Raw genomic sequence first — 19,024 nt, forward strand, 5'->3', positions numbered from 1 at the left:
CCTGCCGCCTGCCCAGCGCATTAGTCAGCATTAGCCGTTTGTTCAACTGCCTACACTACCGCTCGATGATTTCAACAAACCTAATAACTGGCATCCAATTCCCCGTAGAAACCATGTAATACCATGACTAAGTACGTGTGACGCCCCCTCTCCGCCGCCTGCTGGTCTTGTCGACGCCGTGGAGCTGTTACCGCTACAGCTCGGTCGGTGGAAGCCGAGACGCGATGCGCGATGATGGATGTCTCCGTCGGTTAACGAGAGACGCCGGCCGGAGTGGCCGAGCGGTTCTAGGCGCTACAGTCTGGAACCGCGCGACCGCTACTGTCGCAGGTTCGAATCCTGCCTCGGGTATGGATGTGTGTGATGTCCTTAGGTCAGTTAGGATTAAGGGGGCTAGGACGTCAAACGGGCCGACTTGGAGCAGGCAGGAGAGGCACCGCAGGACATTTTATTTTCTACTGACTATAATTTTACAAATAAATTCATAAAACTTTGTCAGCATGACCAGGAAGGATTCAGAATTCACACTCGTAGTAGTGGAAGTGCAAAAACATAACAAAACAATTTTTTTTAGATATTAAATTTCATAATTTTTTCACTTACTGTTGGCTGCATTTGTTGCTATAGGTACATTTTTCTTCACAAGTAAGGGAGATTCTTTGATGAATTTTGCACAGCATACAAACCATACATACAGGAGTATGGAACACTAGAATTTTCCAAATCTATTAAAAACTGTGGTAAAAACTGAGATAATTAACTGCAAAATTAGATTTTTTTTAAACATAAAGTTTAAAACGTAACAGCTCACTCATTTTTTCATAAATTAAATAGATTCTAGAGTTTCAGACACCTGTAAGTACGGTTCGTATGCTGTGCAAAATTCATCTAACAGTCTCTCTTACTTATGAAGGTAAGTGTACCTATAGCAACAAATGCAGCCAATAGTGAGTGAAAAAATGATGAAATTTCACATGTAAAAAAATTATTTTGTTATGTTTTTGAACTGCCGCTGCTACGAGTGTGAATCCTGAATCCTTCTTGGTCATGCTGACAAAGTTTTATGAATTTATTTGTAAAATTATAGACAGTAGAAAATAAAATGTCCGGTGGTGCCTCTCCTGATCCAAGTCGGTCCGTTTGACGTCCTACCCCCATTAAGTAGTTCTAAGTTCTAGGGGACTGATGACCTCAGAAGTTAAGTCCCATAGTGCTCAGAGCCATTTTTTAACGAGAGACAAGATATGAAAAAGCTCTTAAGAAATCGTTCCTCGCGTAATGATTAACGTTTGACTGCGAATCCGCACAGTTTCCTTATCAATGCGAACTGCGCACTCTGATTGTCTCTTATGGTTTGAAGTTGAATTATTATGTGCCCGATAAACACTTTAGTGCAGTAATTGATGAATCTTCTCTCATGCGCATCGTCCACATAACCAAAAGCGAGGAAAAAGTTCAACTGCAGATCGCATTGGTCGTTGTTTGTTCATTGCTAAGTAAAATTGTTCGCTTTATATGACGCGATATACCCAGACACTCTTTAACAATGTCTTAATTATCTTGCGTCGTAATATCATGTATGTCCAAACCTCACTTGTCACAACTAACAGTCCACGAATTTACTTCCAAGTTAGTCACTGTTCATTAACTTTTGATGAGCAATTACCAAATATTCATAGAATGATGGAGGCGACACGTTGAATTTCCACTTTTGATGAACAATTTTATTTTTCCTTTTTGCTAAATACTTCATAAACATCACGCCACACTCACACACGGTTAATTAGCACTGGCAGTTCTGTTAGTTTGAACTATCGTGACAATTACGACAGCTTTAACCCTCGGCGTAATGTTATCTTCTTCATGTATTCGTGTCAATGTCTGCTGCTTGAGACTAAACGTGTATTATAGGCTTTTGAAACTTTGCCCATTCCTTTCTATAAGTTCACTTATATGAATTTTGAGTCCAGTATTGCCTACTTCCTTAAATGAAGTCCAACTCGGCATACACAGTCAGCATACTATATCGGTTCAAGTCTAGTCTGAATATCAGTTCACAAAATCCGTGCGTCTACGTCACGCAACAACTCTAGAAAGTAAAACAATCTCGCCGCACTCCTTTCGCTCAACCATGACAAGAGCTGGTTATTAACGAATACACCCGACTGACTACACAGCATAAGAGGGCAAGTGCACTCCCGACCGAGTGATTCAAAATGAGAACTAACACTGTAAAGGAAATGGATCATGAGTTTAGTTACGTCGGTACAAACTCAGCTGTATGCGAACGTACTATCGGCATAGAGGCACGTACCTTCTAAGTACTATTATTCCCGCAGCCTGGGTAAAAAGAATTGTGGTTAAAATGCATTTATTCATTTGAGAAAGAAAATAATCGGACTTCATAATTAAATGAAAAGAAAGATTGCAGTTTCTGAATGTCGCGACAAATATGACGTATATATTGAAATTGACATTGGCGGCCACCAAAGGAAAGAGATGAACACATTCACGTACCTCTATTGTTGAGCAGCGCCGTCGTGAAGATCGTCGCCTACATCTAAATTCTCCATGCAAAATCAAAATAATAATAATAACCTTCCAGAGTTAAAGGAGCTGCGATCAATGGTATCATAAATGAGAAATTGTTTCAGAAGTTGTTTTCATTATTTAGCACAATTTCTCTTGAAACTACAGAGCACTTCGTTTATACGTCTTATCACCAGGCCATGAGAACAACTAAAGGCAACTATTTCCACAACTAATAAACGAAGAGCGTAAATCTTCTTTTGTCGCTCAGTGTTAAATACTTTTCAAATGAATCTTTGGTATGAGAGTCGAACAATTATCTATACATTTATCAATAAGGAAGAATCATTAAGTTTCTTTACAAGCGACGGTCTTGTAAAGAATGAAAACTGAGACAACCAGTTGGATAAGATAGGTTTTTGGAACCCTTGACCTAGGTTTCTATAGACGCAAAATTATCCTCTTCAAGAGGAGATTGCAACGCCTAGAAAGTACACGTGAGTTACAAAAGTTTCAAGTAAAACAGAAATAGCAAATAGGATAAAGACCTAAAAGCCAAGAGTACATACTTACTTTTTACGTATTGTGGTGAAAAGGTGCGTTAGAATGAAGCCCTTTGATTCTTGTCAAGTAGAAGTTCGCCTCAAAAACATTAAAATAACAAGACATGATAATGTCATAGCAGCAGTGTGAATTTTACGGATAACACCTGCTAACTGACTGGCGTACTAGGCTCTTAAGTTGAGGTAATTCAGGTATACAGGGCACAGCTGTGTCAGCATAGGTATTGTGCAAATAAGCATGCACAGTGGACTACATAAAATCAATTCACAAATCAAAAATTAAGCCTGATTATGGGCGAAAAATCGTGCTGACTAGCTAACGTCTGATATCTGAGTACAAGTAGTGCTCGATTACCGGGCACTACAAGCCTACGTTTAACAGAGCAGTGCAGTGAAGATCAGATGATGTTATCGGATTATCATGACAAGTTATTTTATTTTTTAGAGGTGAATTTTTACTTGAAGAAAGCCGAACGGCTCTATTCTAACGCAGCTTTTCACAACAGTATGCTAATTGAATTTATCCGCTTTTGCCATTTCTGTTTCACTTGGGCTTTTTGTGACCAATGTGTAATTCCTAATCGCTACAATCTCCTTCTCAAGTGGATAATATTGTAATTATAGAAACCTAAGCCAAGTGTTTTAATATACCTGGGTTACGCAGCTGATTTGTTGATTATTCATCCTTTCCAAGAGAAAGGTATTGTACAACATCGGTAAACATGCCAGGTTTGTGTGTCTGTTTTCATCTGTATGCAGTATTACCCAGTAGAATGTTGTGTACATACAAAGTATAGTTACCTCAGCTGGTAAGTTTGTTTTATTGTGTGACGAATGAATGACCGTTCCGTTATCCCCTGTTACTCCCTGTGATGTTGTGATGTCCGCAGTATACTTCAAGCATTGGTACTATGCATACTACAATGGTTAGTGAAGTTCGGTTCCTTAGTGACAGTTGACAGTGTGCACATCGTTGTTACAGCCCCAAGAAGTGAGATGTACATAGACGGACGTACTGCAATTGTAGCACTCAGACATTCAGGTTTATCTATGCCCCAAATTGGGAAACGATGTGGTGTGTCTGTGCAATACGCCCTTTACCGCCGAAGGCAACAGTTAGCAATAAGGACCTGCCACGACCAGGAAGACGTCGCAGAACAACCGGGAGTGATGTAAAATTCATTATAGCTAATAATAAGAGAAATAGGCTCAAAACAACAGCACAAAGTCGCGGAGATTTGGCGCAATTTGACAAGAAAAACGTATATGTGGCAACAATAAACAGGAGACTGATTGATACCGGCTTGAAAGAACGTGTGGCAGCGAGTAAATCCCTTCTGCAGCCCGTAAATAAAAAGAGACTCGAATGGTGTGGGAAACACAGCAAGGGGACACATGACGAGTGGAGAAAGTTTTATTCGCAAATGAAAAAAATCGGCATTTTTGGTACCAGATGGAGGACGTTTGTTCGTCGATCTGAAGCAGAAACGGTGGTCCAGCACTGCATTCTGTCTACAGTTAACCACACTGGGGTTTCTATTACGTTGCGAGGTGTTTCTCAGGAGACAAGACTTGGCGAATTCGTGAAAATAGAAAGATATATGGACCAGATGTATCGCATACTTTAGTATCATAAGATACCATGTGGACTGCGCTTAATAGCGAAAGGGTTCACATTGCAACAGGATAATGATCAAAAACATCGGTCGACATTCTGTTAGAAATACATTGCACCAAAGGAAAAACAGAAGATACGGAAGCATATGATGTAGATGACCCAAAGCACTGACTGTTAATCTTATTGAAATAGTCTGGGATGAAGTGGATGGACTTACTTAGAAAGTTCACATAACAAGCAAGGAACATCTGTGGAATGTACTTAAGGATGTGTGAAATGAGGTAGACTCGCGGTACCTACAAAAACACGTTGAACACATACCTCGAGTTTGTGAGGCAGTCACTAAATCTATAGGAGGATACACTGTTGAAAGTAAAACATAATTTTTATGTTTGTTTATATACCTTTAAGTGTATACAATTACATTTTTGGAGAAATAAAGTTATTTTTGTGTTTATGTTCGAAATATAAGATAACCGCCGTAGTTTATGGAAGATCATTTACAAAATGATATCAAACATGCCAGTTTAATGAAAAAGGTAACGCTTTTTTTTAATTTAACTCAATCAAGCGTACAGTAATACTATTCCCTCAAAAAATACGTTAACACTATTCATTTATATCATATCAGTGGCCATTGCCCACATTATGCGCCAACACACACTACGCTACACTGCAATGTGTGCAGGAATCTTACCTTTCCTACACATAACTGATTTTCCTGACAGTGGCTGTTAAATGAAAGCCCTAAGTATGCTAATCCCACTACATCTATTTAGCAGTTATTCTTTCACTATACGTGCAGTGTCATATCGGGTCTGACTAGATTATCAAAAATTTAATCCTATTTGATAGATCTGACAAAACAAAATAAACGCAACAGAAACACTAAAGTCCGGAACGACTGTCTCATTGTTCGATCGTAGCTTCTACAGTCCCACACTTATACACGAGATGGGGGAATACAGTCAACTTGTACGACGATCAGCATTGGAAGCCTCTTTATACACAGTAACTATGATCTACTTGAGGATGGGTTTATCGCCATGCACAAGCTTTGGTCTATCAGATCAACAATGAGATACAAGAGGGGAAAATTGTGACTAACACTAACTATAAAAATTCCTCAAAAATTCGTTCAATACGAAATGAGGGAACTGTTAGATAGGCGGGTCCAATATCTCTCCAGCAGAAATGGCCGGTAACTAAGTAGCACTGACGGATGACCACGTGCCATTCTGTACCACAGTGAGAACTGACCATCAAGCTGAGCAACACGACTGAGATACAACTGAATTAATCCTACGCACATCTAACAAAATTTAATGAACTTAGATGGCACAAATCTAACAGCGACGAACATACAGTGTCTACGCAAACGGATACAGGAACCTACAACATACTGCATGCGTGGTACTAAGTTTCATTCGAAATGTGGAATTTAACAAGCAAGAAGTAATTTAAACACAGTCACTCCCTACGCCTGAAGGTACCAACAAGTTTAAACGGGCCCTAACCCACAAAATATAAACCGACTTAGGATTACATCTTCAGGTTTCAGCAGATCGTGCATACTCACCGGGACTTCAAAGCAGAGTGACCTCTCAGTCCGTTGCTAGACCCCCTCCTGTACAACCCTCGGCGTCTGCTCTCGATGGAAGGCGCAACTAATTGACCAGTCTCCAACGCTCGCCGAAAGCGTGATGCGCTAAGCCCCTGGAGGGGCTGGGAAAGCACAACCCTTCGTTGGCCTCAGTACTTCGAGAACAGAGAAGGCTTCGAGAATGTCCTCGAGCATTTTCGCGGCCAGCTACACGACCGATCAAACAACAAGATTTTAAAGACGGCAGGGAAGTTCAGCTATGATGTCGACAGTTGATCTGCCAAGTTTTAAAAGAAAGCCAAACGAATTCTTCCTAGCCTCTGAGAGAAGGAAAGAAAGGAAACCTTCACTGACTTGAAGCTGCTCCGCCATATTCCCATTTCAAGCAGGTTGCTACCCCAGGAATTAGTATAAGAGAAGGCATGAGGCTGCTGATCACGAATGACTGTACAAAAAAATAAAATAAAATGTCCAAGAGAATTCCTCTTCAAAGTGTAGGCATCTAAAAGAGAAAAGAAAAACCACACACACACACACACACAACTAGAATTGGCAACCTTGAAGATACTTCCCCCATTCTGTTGACTTCTCAATGTTGTCTCCTCGACCCCTCGGAAAAATTTGATTCAGGTCCTCACCACAGTGAATGAGACGTGGAGTTCAAAGAAATGGAAGCATTATCCTCCACGATCCTGGGTATATGATTTTACAGTAATAATTAAACTATGACAGTTTGGTATACAAAGACAATTCTTTATCATGAAGTACCAGTTAACTGAAGTTTTTTACTCTTCTGGATGTTGCACATCAACGCCCGGCGTTAGATGGAAGGCATTGTCCACTAAGTCATTTGATGCAGGACCCTTGAGATTTGGCCACTGAGAAATACATGATTTTTATTGTTTACTTTTTTACTGGTCCCAATTGCATAATCAATTTACTCCAGAACACTTTTGAGCGCTTGTGTGTTACGCTATTGCTCTTTACCCTGCTGGGAATATTTGAAGTAACAAACTTAAATGTCGCTTATATACCTGTACCTAACGTTTACCCTCCACATACTTTATAAATGTGTAAATGATGCCGAAGCGTACTGCTAGACCAGGCTCCACGTCACTCTTCTGGTTTGTAGAGTGTCGTATCGCTACAAGAAATGTAATTTTCTGGAAAACCATGGTTTTCACAAAGCTGTATTGTCACTTTACTAAACAACCAGTTTCTGGTCATAAACGGACCATCCTCAAGTATAATGCGACATCGCTGTCAAGTGTGTGACAAACCATAACAATTAACAAGCGTAATGTCATAAACGAACACGTTAGTTCAACGGTATTTTTCTGCACAACTAGCTGCTCCAAAATACAGATCATATTCTCGTCAGACGTTACACACAGTTTTAGATGAGTTGTGCCGAAAGACTTTTTCCTAAACCACAGGGGCTTTCGACTCATGTAGGTTTTCATCTACGACGCATAGCCGTAAATGTTTAGTTATCACCTCTGAAAAATAAAGTAGCGTAACTAATTTTTTGTTTATTTGGAGATTCATGTCTGCAGTCCTCAGGTGGTTCAAATGGCTCTGAGCACTAAGGGACTTAACTTCTGAGGTCATCAGTCCCCTAGAACTTAGAACTACTTAAACCTAACTAACCTACGGACATTACACACATCCATGCCCTAGGCAGGATTCGAACCTGCGACCGTAGCGGTCGCGCGGTTCCAGACTGTAGCGTCTAGAACCACTCGGTCACTACGGCCGGTTCTGCGATCCTCTCACATAATCTAATCCCAGCACCAAAATACCTGAGCACGACACTAGACGAACCAAACAAAATGTTGAACCTATTCATAAAATCGAGAAAGACTTCCATAAATGTTTTGGCAAACTCAACGTTACTTTTTCTACGTGATGATTAAAACTTTATGAATACTCCAGTACATACATACTCCACAAGCCACTGTATACAGCTCATAGCGAAAGGTAGATACCTAAATCTGTGCACTGTTTCATAAGGCACGCAGACTAAACTGTCGAGATTTCTCCTTGACCTTCCTCAAACCTATAAAGGCCGTTCAGCTTTTTGACATTACATGTCGCCTCAAACACGAGTTTGCCATTCACGAGAACTACCACAACTCACACTTCAGCTCTTCTACCCAAATCCTTACAACACTCATTTCTTTCCCTGACTGGTTCTTACACCACAACAATATCCGTTTGCTACTGAAATGTCGTAGGTAGTGAATTTGTTAATGTACTGCCATTGATTTGAATTTTACTGCAAAATAAAAAGCAAAGCAAAGTGCATTATTTGATGAAAATCATTTCCGTAGTGACTGTTTAATGGTAAATCACCTTCCAAATCCGAGTGTTGGTTCCAAAAGCACAGTACACTACTCGCTACTAAAATTACTACACCAAGAAGAAATGCAGATGATGAACCGCTATTCATTGGACAAATACATTATATTAGAACTGACATGTAATTACATTTTCACGCGATTTGGGTGCATAGATCGTGAGAAATCAGTAACGAGAACAACCACCTCTGGCCGTAATAACGGCCTTGATACGCCTGGGCATTGAGTCAAACAGAGCTTGGATAGAGTGTACAGGTACAGCTGCCCATGCAGCTTCAACACGATACCACAGTTCATCAAGAGTAGTGACTGGCGTATTGTGACGAGCCAGTTGCTCGGCCACCATTGACCAGACGTTTTCAATTGGTGAGAGATCTGGAAAATGTGCGGCCAGGGCAGCCGTCGAACATTTTCTGTATCCACAAAGGCCCGTACAGGACCTGCAACATGCGGTCGTGCATTATCCTGCTGAAATGTAGGGATTTTCAGGGATCGAATGAAGGGTAGAGCCACTGGTCGTAACACGTCTGAAATGTAACGTCCACTGTTCAAAGTGCCGTCAATGCGAACAAGCGGTGACCGAGACATGTAACCAATGTCACCCCATACCATCACGCCGGGTGATACGCCAGTATATCGATGACGAATAGACGCTTCCAAAGTGCGTTCGCTGACATGTTGCCAAACACGGATGCGACCATCATGATGCTATAAACAGAACCTGGATTCATCCGAAAAAATGTTTTGCCAATCGTGCACCCAGGTTCGTCGTTGAGTGCACCATCGCAGGCACTCCTGTCTGCAATGCAGCGTCAAGGGTAACCGCAGCCATGGTCTCCGAGCTGATAGTCCATGCTGCTGCAAACCTCATCGAACTCTTTGTGCAGGTGGTTGTTGTCTTGCAAACGTCCCCATCTGTTGGCTCAGGGATCGAGACGTGGCTGCACGATCCGTTACAGCCATGCGAATAAGATGCCTGTCATCTCGACTGTTAGTGATACGAGGCCGTTGGGATCCAGCACGGCGTTCCGTATTACCCTCCTGAACCCACCGATTCCGTATTTTGCTAACAATCATTGGATCTCGACCAACGCGAGCATCAATATCGTGATACGATGAACCACAATCGCAATAGGCTACAATCCGACCTTTATCAAAGTCGGAAACGTGTTGGTACACATTTCTCCTCCTTACACGAGGCATCACAACAACGTTTCAACTGGCTACGCGGGTCAACTGCTGTTGGAAACTTCCCTGATGTGAGCACGTTGTATGTGTCGCCACCGGCGCCAACCTTGTGTGAATCCTCTGAAAAGCTGATCCTTTGCATATCAGAGAATCTTCTTCCTGTCGCGTTTGTAGCACATCATCTTCGTGGTGTAGCAATTTTAATGGCTATTAGTGTAGTTTGTAGGCACGATACTACAGGATTTTCTACGCACTTTCCTTCCTTCATACTGATTTACACATAAATTTGTAGAGATCTACAGTTGAACGTGGAATCCGAACCAAGGTCGTCTTGACATTTTTCGGATTAACATGTCATTTTCAGAGGTGAATGACGAAATACAGGGGTTGTCAAAGAAACGCCGAAAGCACACTGGTCAGCTTTGAAGAAGGAACCAAATGGTTCAAATGGCTCTGAGCACTATGGGACTTAACATCTGTGGTCATCAGTCCCCTAGAACTTAGAACTACTTAAACCTAACTAACCTAAGGACACCACACACATCCATGCCTGAGGCAGGATTCGAACCTGCGACTGTAGCAGTCGCGTGGTTCCGGACTGAGCGCCTAGAACCGCTAGACCACCGCGGCCGGCAAGAAGGAACCCATATCCGTAAAGGCATGGGCGATGGAGGTCGTCCAAGTCCCAGATAGGGGTGTGTTCCACATGGCGTCAATAAACCCAACATGAGTACCACATCACGCAGTCTACATAACAGACGTACTTCGAACTGCGCACCTCCTACGCCAATGCAGAGCCCACATCGGCGGCGCTGAGCCTCACGCACTTGAGCCAATACGCTCGGTCGTCTTTGATGTATGTAACACTCCACCCGTTGCTTGTCCGATTTTTACGTTTGTTCGCCCCTGACAAACTACTTAAAGAGAAATTGGGAGTGGAACTGTACGCAAAAATGGATTACGCTAGATTTAAATGTGGCCCTGTCACCCCTAATTAATCTGCGGTGGTAGCGTTGATGATTAATCACACCATTTTTTACTTCCAAACATGAATGATCATGAACACTTAGAGTGTTCAATGACATCAAACACATACACAAAAATAAAATAACGCAAAAGGTTGAATTCAGGATCAACTACTGAAAGTAAAGGCTCTATTGAATCGCAATAATTTTATTATAACCTCCAGATCAATGCTGAGTAAAACACAATGAACAATTTACAAATTATCCTTTTGACTGCCATTGGCGGTGAACTGTGTTAAAATTGGTCCAAAACGCGGTCTCTTATAACTTGGCTGAACGACTGACATCGACACAAAACGTAAAATACGAAGAACCACTACACCCCAAAGTACCGTGAAACGTCTGTGGAAATAGCAATTGCACGTGATCCAACTATTTAACGTTACTCCTAACACAGGCCGAAGCGGGAGCCATCTCACTGTAATGTTCCTGTTGCAGCGGCTCTCTGCGACGGCGACGGCGCGGCTGTGCGGTTGGCGTGTGGCCTCTCGGAAAGTATACTCCTACACTACTCGGACATCAGACCGCTGTCCATAAACTTCTCTGTTTGCAAAGATCTTCCGGCAGCAAAGACTTGGCGTTGCTAACGTCTACTCAGAACGAAATACTAAGACGGGAGACGACTTGGGTAACGTCCTCTCAGAACGAGATCCCAGAACGGTAGACCCATACCGAGAGTCCAGCAATATCGCTCTTCACCCTTGTTTTCTCCCCTCAACTTTTACCGAGCGAATCACATCACTAGAAGCTCTCAAAATACCCAGTTTGCCAGTGCCGACCAATGTACGGCCTGGGAACAGAACTCTTTCCCACCATTATTTTAGTTCTACAAAATTTCACAAGTAAACTCCGCCCCCGCCGGCTAGGAAGAACCACAGCTGTGGGCAATAACACGTTTACTGCAAGTTTCCTCCCAAGAGACCACTCGAGATTTTCCCGGCAAGCTTCCCCGTCGTAGCTAACACAGATTCTTGGATTGAAAGTTTTGTTATTCGGAACTACTTGAGTTACTCGAAGGCGTAAAATTAGTGGGACATAGGCGAGAGCACGCAGAGGAAAGCCCGTCCAGCTATCCACCGCTCTGCTTTGCTAAACACTTGAACACCTGCAGCCGCGAGTCCCTCAGAGGCTGGCGGCCACTGTGGCCTCTCTAAACGGATTACAGAAATCCCCCAGTTCACCATTCATGCCATTAGGCTGTGGCCTTCCGCGGCTAGGCGGGGAGGTAGTCTAGCTCTGTCTCGCGTACTGCCTTTCCGCAAAATCTTATAGTCACAAAATCGCGGAATTCTCGCTTGCCGATGCGTTTCCACATAGACTTCCTACACCGTAATTTAATTACTCCAACAAAACCTAAAGTGTCACGTTAAATGGACTCATCTAAGGTGCAACGGCCACCTTACAAGTATTTCAGTCGCGAGGTGGACTCTAGCTATGAGGTCCTCCGCTGACGTTGCAGATGTGCCATACACCTTATCCTTCATACTAGACCACAGAAAACATTCGAGAGATGTCAGATCTGGCGACCGTGCTCGCCATGGAACTGGTCCACCTCTACTAATCCACCACGCTGAGGTGATTCCGCTCATAGACAATGGGTGCTGTAGCTCCATCGAGTTGCAGCCAGATCGGTCCTGTTCGTCTGTTTGGCATGTGGCCAATGATGTGTGTGTGTGTTGAGTGCAGAGCAGTGAGGCAGAGACGCGCGCCGCGGCTGTTGCAGTGCTCGGCGACGTGCGGGGCGGGCGTGCAGACGCGCACCATTTCGTGCGGCGACGCGGCGTCGCCGGCGCCCCCGGCGCTCTGCGACGCTGCCACGCGGCCCGTCCAGAAGCAGGCGTGCCACTCCGGCGTCGTCTGCCCCGGGCCCGTCTACCGCACAGGTGAGTCCCCTGCTCTCCCTGTCTCTCTCCCTCCCTGTCTCTCTGCCTCTCTCTTCCTAAAACTCCCCAGAAGAATATTATATGTTTGACAGGACACAGTACATATCCTGTGTCTTTGCGTAGAATGCACAAGACTAGGGCACAGATGTGCAACTGTGAATTGGTTGGCACAACTGAAGACACAGTGGAACTCTTAATCATCTGGAGTGACTGGACCCGATCCGGATAATCAAATATCCGGATTTGAACAGTTCTCGGATATCCGACCGGGTAGCGTCGTAATTTCTCCACAATATTTCGGCAGACGTACACGCTGCCATCTTCAGATTGTTCCTGCCGAATGCTGTGCTGTTCCTCTCGGCGCCCTATATGTACTAGCCGTTACCCCCTCCATCGTTCCTCTCCGGGTAGCATTCATCTCACGCTAGGTGAGGAGAGCCCTATCTCATAGTGACGTAACGCTACGTCATCCTGACGGGAAACCTAAATCGAATTCATGAGTACGTATATCGATCTTCGCACTTGTACAACAGAGGTTCCACAGTAGCGTGAAAGCTAAATGTAAATACATGTGTAGAAACGAAATTACATCAGTACAGCAGTTGTGTGCTATCCTCATCCCAGTTGAATTACTTATTAAGCTGTAATCTGAACAAATTTGAATGTTGTATGTTTCTTGATGTAATGAATATTGGAACGAAGGAACCATTACAGTAACGAAAGTTAAAAATAGCGTCTAGTCATTTTATAAAAACATGCTATTAATTTTGCATAAATCATGTGGACAGAAACGTGAAATAGAGAGGAATTAAAGTATTTCGTATTTTTATAAAAGCCAATGGATTGTACATAATTCTTCGTGGCAGAAACGTTGTACCGAGAAATTAATGTGGTTCCAAAGATAACTCCGAATGTTGCTGGAATTTTAATTTGGCTTCATGCTGTAGATCAGCACAGAAACATTTGCTCCTCAGACCGATCCCTTCTTCTAGTCAAGTTGTGCCACAAACTCCTCTTCTCCCCAATTCTGTTCACTACCCCCTCATTAGTTTTTTGATCTACCCATCTAATCTTCAGAACTCTTCTGTAGCACCACATTTCGAACACTTTTATTCTCTTCTTGTCTAAACTATTTATCGTCCATGTTTCACTTCCATACATGGCTACACACCATACAAATACTTTCAGAAACGGCTTCCTGACACTTAAGTCAATTCTCGATGTTAACAAATTTCTCTTCTTCAGAAATGCTTTCCTTGCCATTGTCAGTCTACATTTTATATCCTCTCTACTTCGACCATCATCAGTTATTTTGCTCCCCAAATAGCAAAACCCCTTTGCTACTTTAAGAGTCTCATTTCCTAATCTATTTCCCTCAGCATCACCCGATTTAATTCGACTACATTCCATTATCATCGTTTTGCTTTTGTTGATGTTCATCTTACATGCTACTTTCAAGACACTATCCATTCCGTTCTACTGCTCTTCCAAGTCCTATGCTGTCTCTGACAGAATTACGATGCCATCGGCGAACCTCAAAGTTTTTATTTCTTCTCCATGGATTTTAATACCTATTCCGAACTTTTCTTTTGTTTCCTTTACTGCTTGCTCAATATACAGATTGAATAGAGAGACTACAACCCTGTCTCACTCCCTTCCCAACCACTGCTTCCCTTTCATGTCACTTGACTGTTATAACTGCCATCTGGTTTCTGTACAAATTGTAAATAGCCTTTCGCTTCCTGTATTTTACCCCTGCCACCTTCAGAATTTGAAAGAGAATATTCCAGTCACCATTGTCAAAAGCTTTCTCTAAGTCTACAAATGCTAGAAACATAGGTTTGCCTTTCCTTAATCTATCTTCTAAGATAAGTCGTAGGGTCAGTATTGCATCACGTGTTCCAACATTTCTACGGAATCCAAACTGATCTTCTCCGAGGTCAACTTTACCAGTTTTTCCATTCGTCTGTAAAGAATTCGCGTTGGTATTTTGCAGCAGTGACTTATTAAACTGATAGTTTGGTAATGTTCACATCTGTCAACACCTGCTTTCTTTGGGATTGGAATTACTATATTCTTCTTGAAGTCTGAGGGAATTTCGCCTGTCTCATACATCTTGCTCTCCAGATGGTAGAGTTTTGTTAGGCCTGCCTCTCCCAAGGCTGTCAGTAGTTCTAATGGAATGTTGTCTACTCCCGAGGCCTTGTTTAGACTTAGGTCTTTCAGTGCTCTGTCAAACTCTTCACGCAGTATGATATCTCCCATTTCATCTTTATCTACCTCCTCTTTCATTTCCATAATATTGTCCTCAAGAACATCGCCTCTGTATAGACCCTCTATATACTATTTCCTCCTTTCTGCTTTCCCTTCTTTGCTTAGAACTGGGTTTCAATCTGAGCTCTTGATATTCATACACGTGGTTCTCTTTTCTCCAAAGGTCTCTTTAATTTTCCTGTAGGCAGTATCTATCTTACCCCTCGTAAGATAAGCCTTTACCTCCTTACATTTGTCCTCTAGCCATCCCTGCTTAGCTATATTGCACTTCCTATCGATCTCATTTTTGAGATGTTTGTATTTCTTTTTGCCTGCTTCATTTACTGCATTTTTGTATTTTCTCCTTTCATCAATTAAATTCAGTATCTCTTCTGTTACCCAAGGATTTCTACTAGCCCTCGTCTTTTTACCTACTTGATCCTCTGCTGCCTTCACTATTTCATTTCTCAAAGCTACCCATTCTTCTTCTACTGTATTTCTTTCCCCCATTCCTGTCAATTGTTCCCTTATGCTCTCCCTGAAACTCCGTACAACCTCTGGTTCTTTAAGTTTATCCAGGCCCCATCTCCTTAAATTCCCACCTTTTGGCAGTTTCTTCAGTTTTAATCCACAGTTCATAACCAATAGATTGTGATGAGAGTCCACATCTGCCCCTGGAAATGTCTTAGAATTTAAAATCTGGTTCCTAAATCTCTGTCTTACCATTATATAATCTATCTGAATCCTTTTAGTATCTCCAGGGTTCTTCCATGTATACAACCTTCTTTCCCGATTCTTGAACCAAGTGTTAGCTATGATTAAGTTAATTCCTTACTGGGAAGCTAAAATACTAACAGATTCCACTCACTTTGAGTAGCAGTATCTGGTGAGCTAACGTGTCCCCACATATCAAAAAAGTGATCAAAAACTGACCATATGCGATCATCTATGGGATTATGCATTTTACACTTTACCTGAAACTGTCTCACAGCAGCTACATAAGCTGACTCAAGACCAACCAGTGCCTATTCCTGTTTGGCGCTTGCTTACAGGCTATAGGCGACACAGGCGGATTCTAAACGAAAAAAGAGTGATAGGAAGAACAAATATCAGCAAATAAAAATGTCAATACGTTGATAAAAATTACTGAACAAAGGATTAAAAATAAAAATAAATAAATTTAAACAAATTAATCGAATATAAATAATAGTCATTTTGATAAATATTTAAATTAAAAATTATTTGTGTATGACCTCACGAGGCTCAAACAGACAACCTTTTGCAGGTAAGGACGGTTTCTTAACCACTACGCTACGCCACCATCTCATATTACTGCATTATATTTATTACTCTGCAGAACCAGGCATAATGACGATCTGCTGCCTTCAAAAAGTTCGTTCTTATGCAATGCCTTATGAAGCTTACCTACTGTAGGCCTATCTCTCCGATGACGATAACTGAATATGTCACGCTGAATCGTGTCTTGAGCGGGAGGATCCATTAGTGTTTTGCTAGTGCTGTGTGTTTAATGTGCGTGTTCTGTAACCACTACTGTGTGTGTATTTTTGTGGTGTGGTTATCATCTCTGATTAAACGCGAAATAAAAGGGGCAGACTCAGGATTCAGGGTCCAAACACATCAAGAAAGAAAGCTGAACAAGGAATTGGAGATGTTGTTGTGGCGGTTTGGCAACGGGGAACAGTTTGAGTGCGACGTCGAGCGCTCCTCTTGGAGGAAGACAGCTATAAACCGCGAAGTGCCAACCGATAGGTAATTTTAGTCTGACGATAGAGTTGTAGTTCTCTGTCATAGGTAGGACGGCCATTAAAGTTGCTACACTACGAAGATGACGTGCTACAGACGCGAAATTTAACCGACGGGAAGAAGATGCTGTGATATGCAAATGATTAGCTTTTCAGAGCACTCACACAAGGTTGGAGCCAGTGGCGACACCTACAACATGCTGACATGAGGGAAGTTTCCAACCGATTTATCATACACAAATAGCAGTTGACCGGCGTTAGCACGTGAAACGTTGTTGTGATGCCTCGTGTAAGGAGGAGAAATGCGTAGCAACACGTTTCCGACTTTGATAAAGGTCGGATCGTAGCCTATCGCGATTGCAATTTATCGTATCGCGACATTGTTGCTCTCGTTGGTCGAGATCCAATGATTGTTAGCAAAATACGGAATCGGTGGGTTCAGGAGGGTAATACGGAACGCCGTGCTGGATCCCAACGGCCTCGTATCACTAGCAGTCGAGATGACAGGCATCTTATCCGCATGGCTGTAACGGATCGTGCAGCCACGTCTCGATCCCTGAGTCAACAGATGGGGACGTTTGCAGGACAACAACCATCTGCACGAACAGTTCGACGACGTTTGCAGCAGCATGGACTATCAGCTCGGAGACCACGGCTGCGGTTACCCTTGACGCTGCATCACAGACAGCACCACCTGACACGGTTAAATTTTGCGTCTGTAGCACGTCATCTTCATGGTGTAGCAATTTTAATGGCCAGTAGTGTAAATGGCGAATTAACTCAAAGTGACGTAATCCTGACATTCAGTTTTGAAGGTTTACGTGGTGAGTACCTAGGGTATATTAACCTAGCTGTAAGTAATTTATTCACTACCGAATAATGGTTGTAGGAACTCATGCTTTTTTGTATTTGTACAATTAGAATTTGTGTTATGCAACATGAGTTAGGCAACGAGACCGCAGATTTCGTTTGTTAGCAGCAATAAATCTCTCACTGCATAGATGGACTGTTTCGTCGGTTCATGGTAGGATATGTTAAACATTACCAATGAAAACACGCACGACACTGGCATAATATTCTACAGTATTCCATTTCCACGTTTTTCTTAATTCATAAAGTGGGGTGCATAGATCCTCCCATTTGTAATAATTTTGATATACGTCATTATGTTACTAAAATGTGCCTATTGGATACTCCGCAATAGCCTGAAATTTTTACTAATCTACAAAAAATACCCACAGCAGTTGTTAAATGTACAAAGTGATTTCCGTATCAAAGCCTTTTTCGATGTTCTTTCTGGTCTGTTATGATGTCTTTTCTCCCTGTCTTTGCATTTCCCATTTTCTGACAGCTCTCACTTATCTAATAAAGTAAAAGTGAACCTCAGCGTCGCGGCCCGGCACAGGTCTTGTCACCAGTTTTGGACGAAAGTGTGGCCCGAGGCCCGCGAGAAAGACAGGCCGGCGGAGATAGGCCTGACCTCGCTCGCTCGTTTAGCTCAGCAGACAAAATGCGTTTCTGAACCTGTTAACTCGGAGCTGGACGTTTAAGTACTAACGAGAATTGCATGTTCTACTGGAATCTGCTATACTGATTAACAGCACTACAACAAAATCTAAGATCAACACTCGATCTATCTATCTATCTATCTATCTATCGCTTGCGCCTGGTCCCGCAGCTATGCAGGGTCGACCATGGTTAATCGGATTTGGCACGTTAGGTTACAGGGTGGCCAGGTGCCATTCCTGCCGCCGCCACGTACCCCACAGGACGGAATCAGTGTACCCCAACTGTCTGCGACTAGTGTAAATCGTGAAATAGTGTGAATGGGTTCAGATCTCTACGAGCTGTGTAACTGAGGCGGAACGTGGGGACCGGGCCGGTATTCACCAAGCGGGATGGGGAAAACCGACTAAAAACCACATCCACTGGCACACATACCCGAGTCCAGGAAGCAGTGCGTTAACGCTTAAAAAAAAAAAGTAACCTACCTAACCTAAGGACATCACACACATCCATGCCCGAGGTAGGATTCGAACCTGCGGCCGTAGCGGTCGCTCGGCTCCAGACTGTAGCGCCTTGAGCCACACGGCCACCCCGACCGGCAGCGCTCTCGGCTACCCTGGCGGGGTAAGATCAACACTCGATATAAGCGGTATAATGGCTTGGTTATACGTTCGGTCTCTTTTGCTTAGCAGTCTTTATTACAAGCAGAAGCTGTGCTTTATGCAAATGATAA

The 19,024-nt window shown here is 42.8% G+C and overlaps 1 protein-coding gene across 5 annotated transcripts in view; it reads left to right on the forward strand.

Annotated features, from left to right (window-relative positions):
• The window catches only part of LOC126272274 (protein madd-4-like), a 2,033,115-nt gene that overhangs the window by 1,725,868 nt on the left and 288,223 nt on the right, over positions 1-19,024 (forward strand). For all 5 annotated transcript variants that reach the window (XM_049975019.1, XM_049975021.1, XM_049975022.1 and 2 more), the window contains exon 10: positions 12,610-12,769. In XM_049975019.1, coding sequence (XP_049830976.1) covers positions 12,610-12,769 — 160 coding nt within the window. The remainder of the gene's footprint in view (positions 1-12,609; positions 12,770-19,024) is intronic.

This window comes from Schistocerca gregaria, chromosome 5, assembly GCF_023897955.1.
Source record: "Schistocerca gregaria isolate iqSchGreg1 chromosome 5, iqSchGreg1.2, whole genome shotgun sequence".
NCBI classification, from domain to species: Eukaryota; Metazoa; Arthropoda; class Insecta; order Orthoptera; family Acrididae; genus Schistocerca; species Schistocerca gregaria.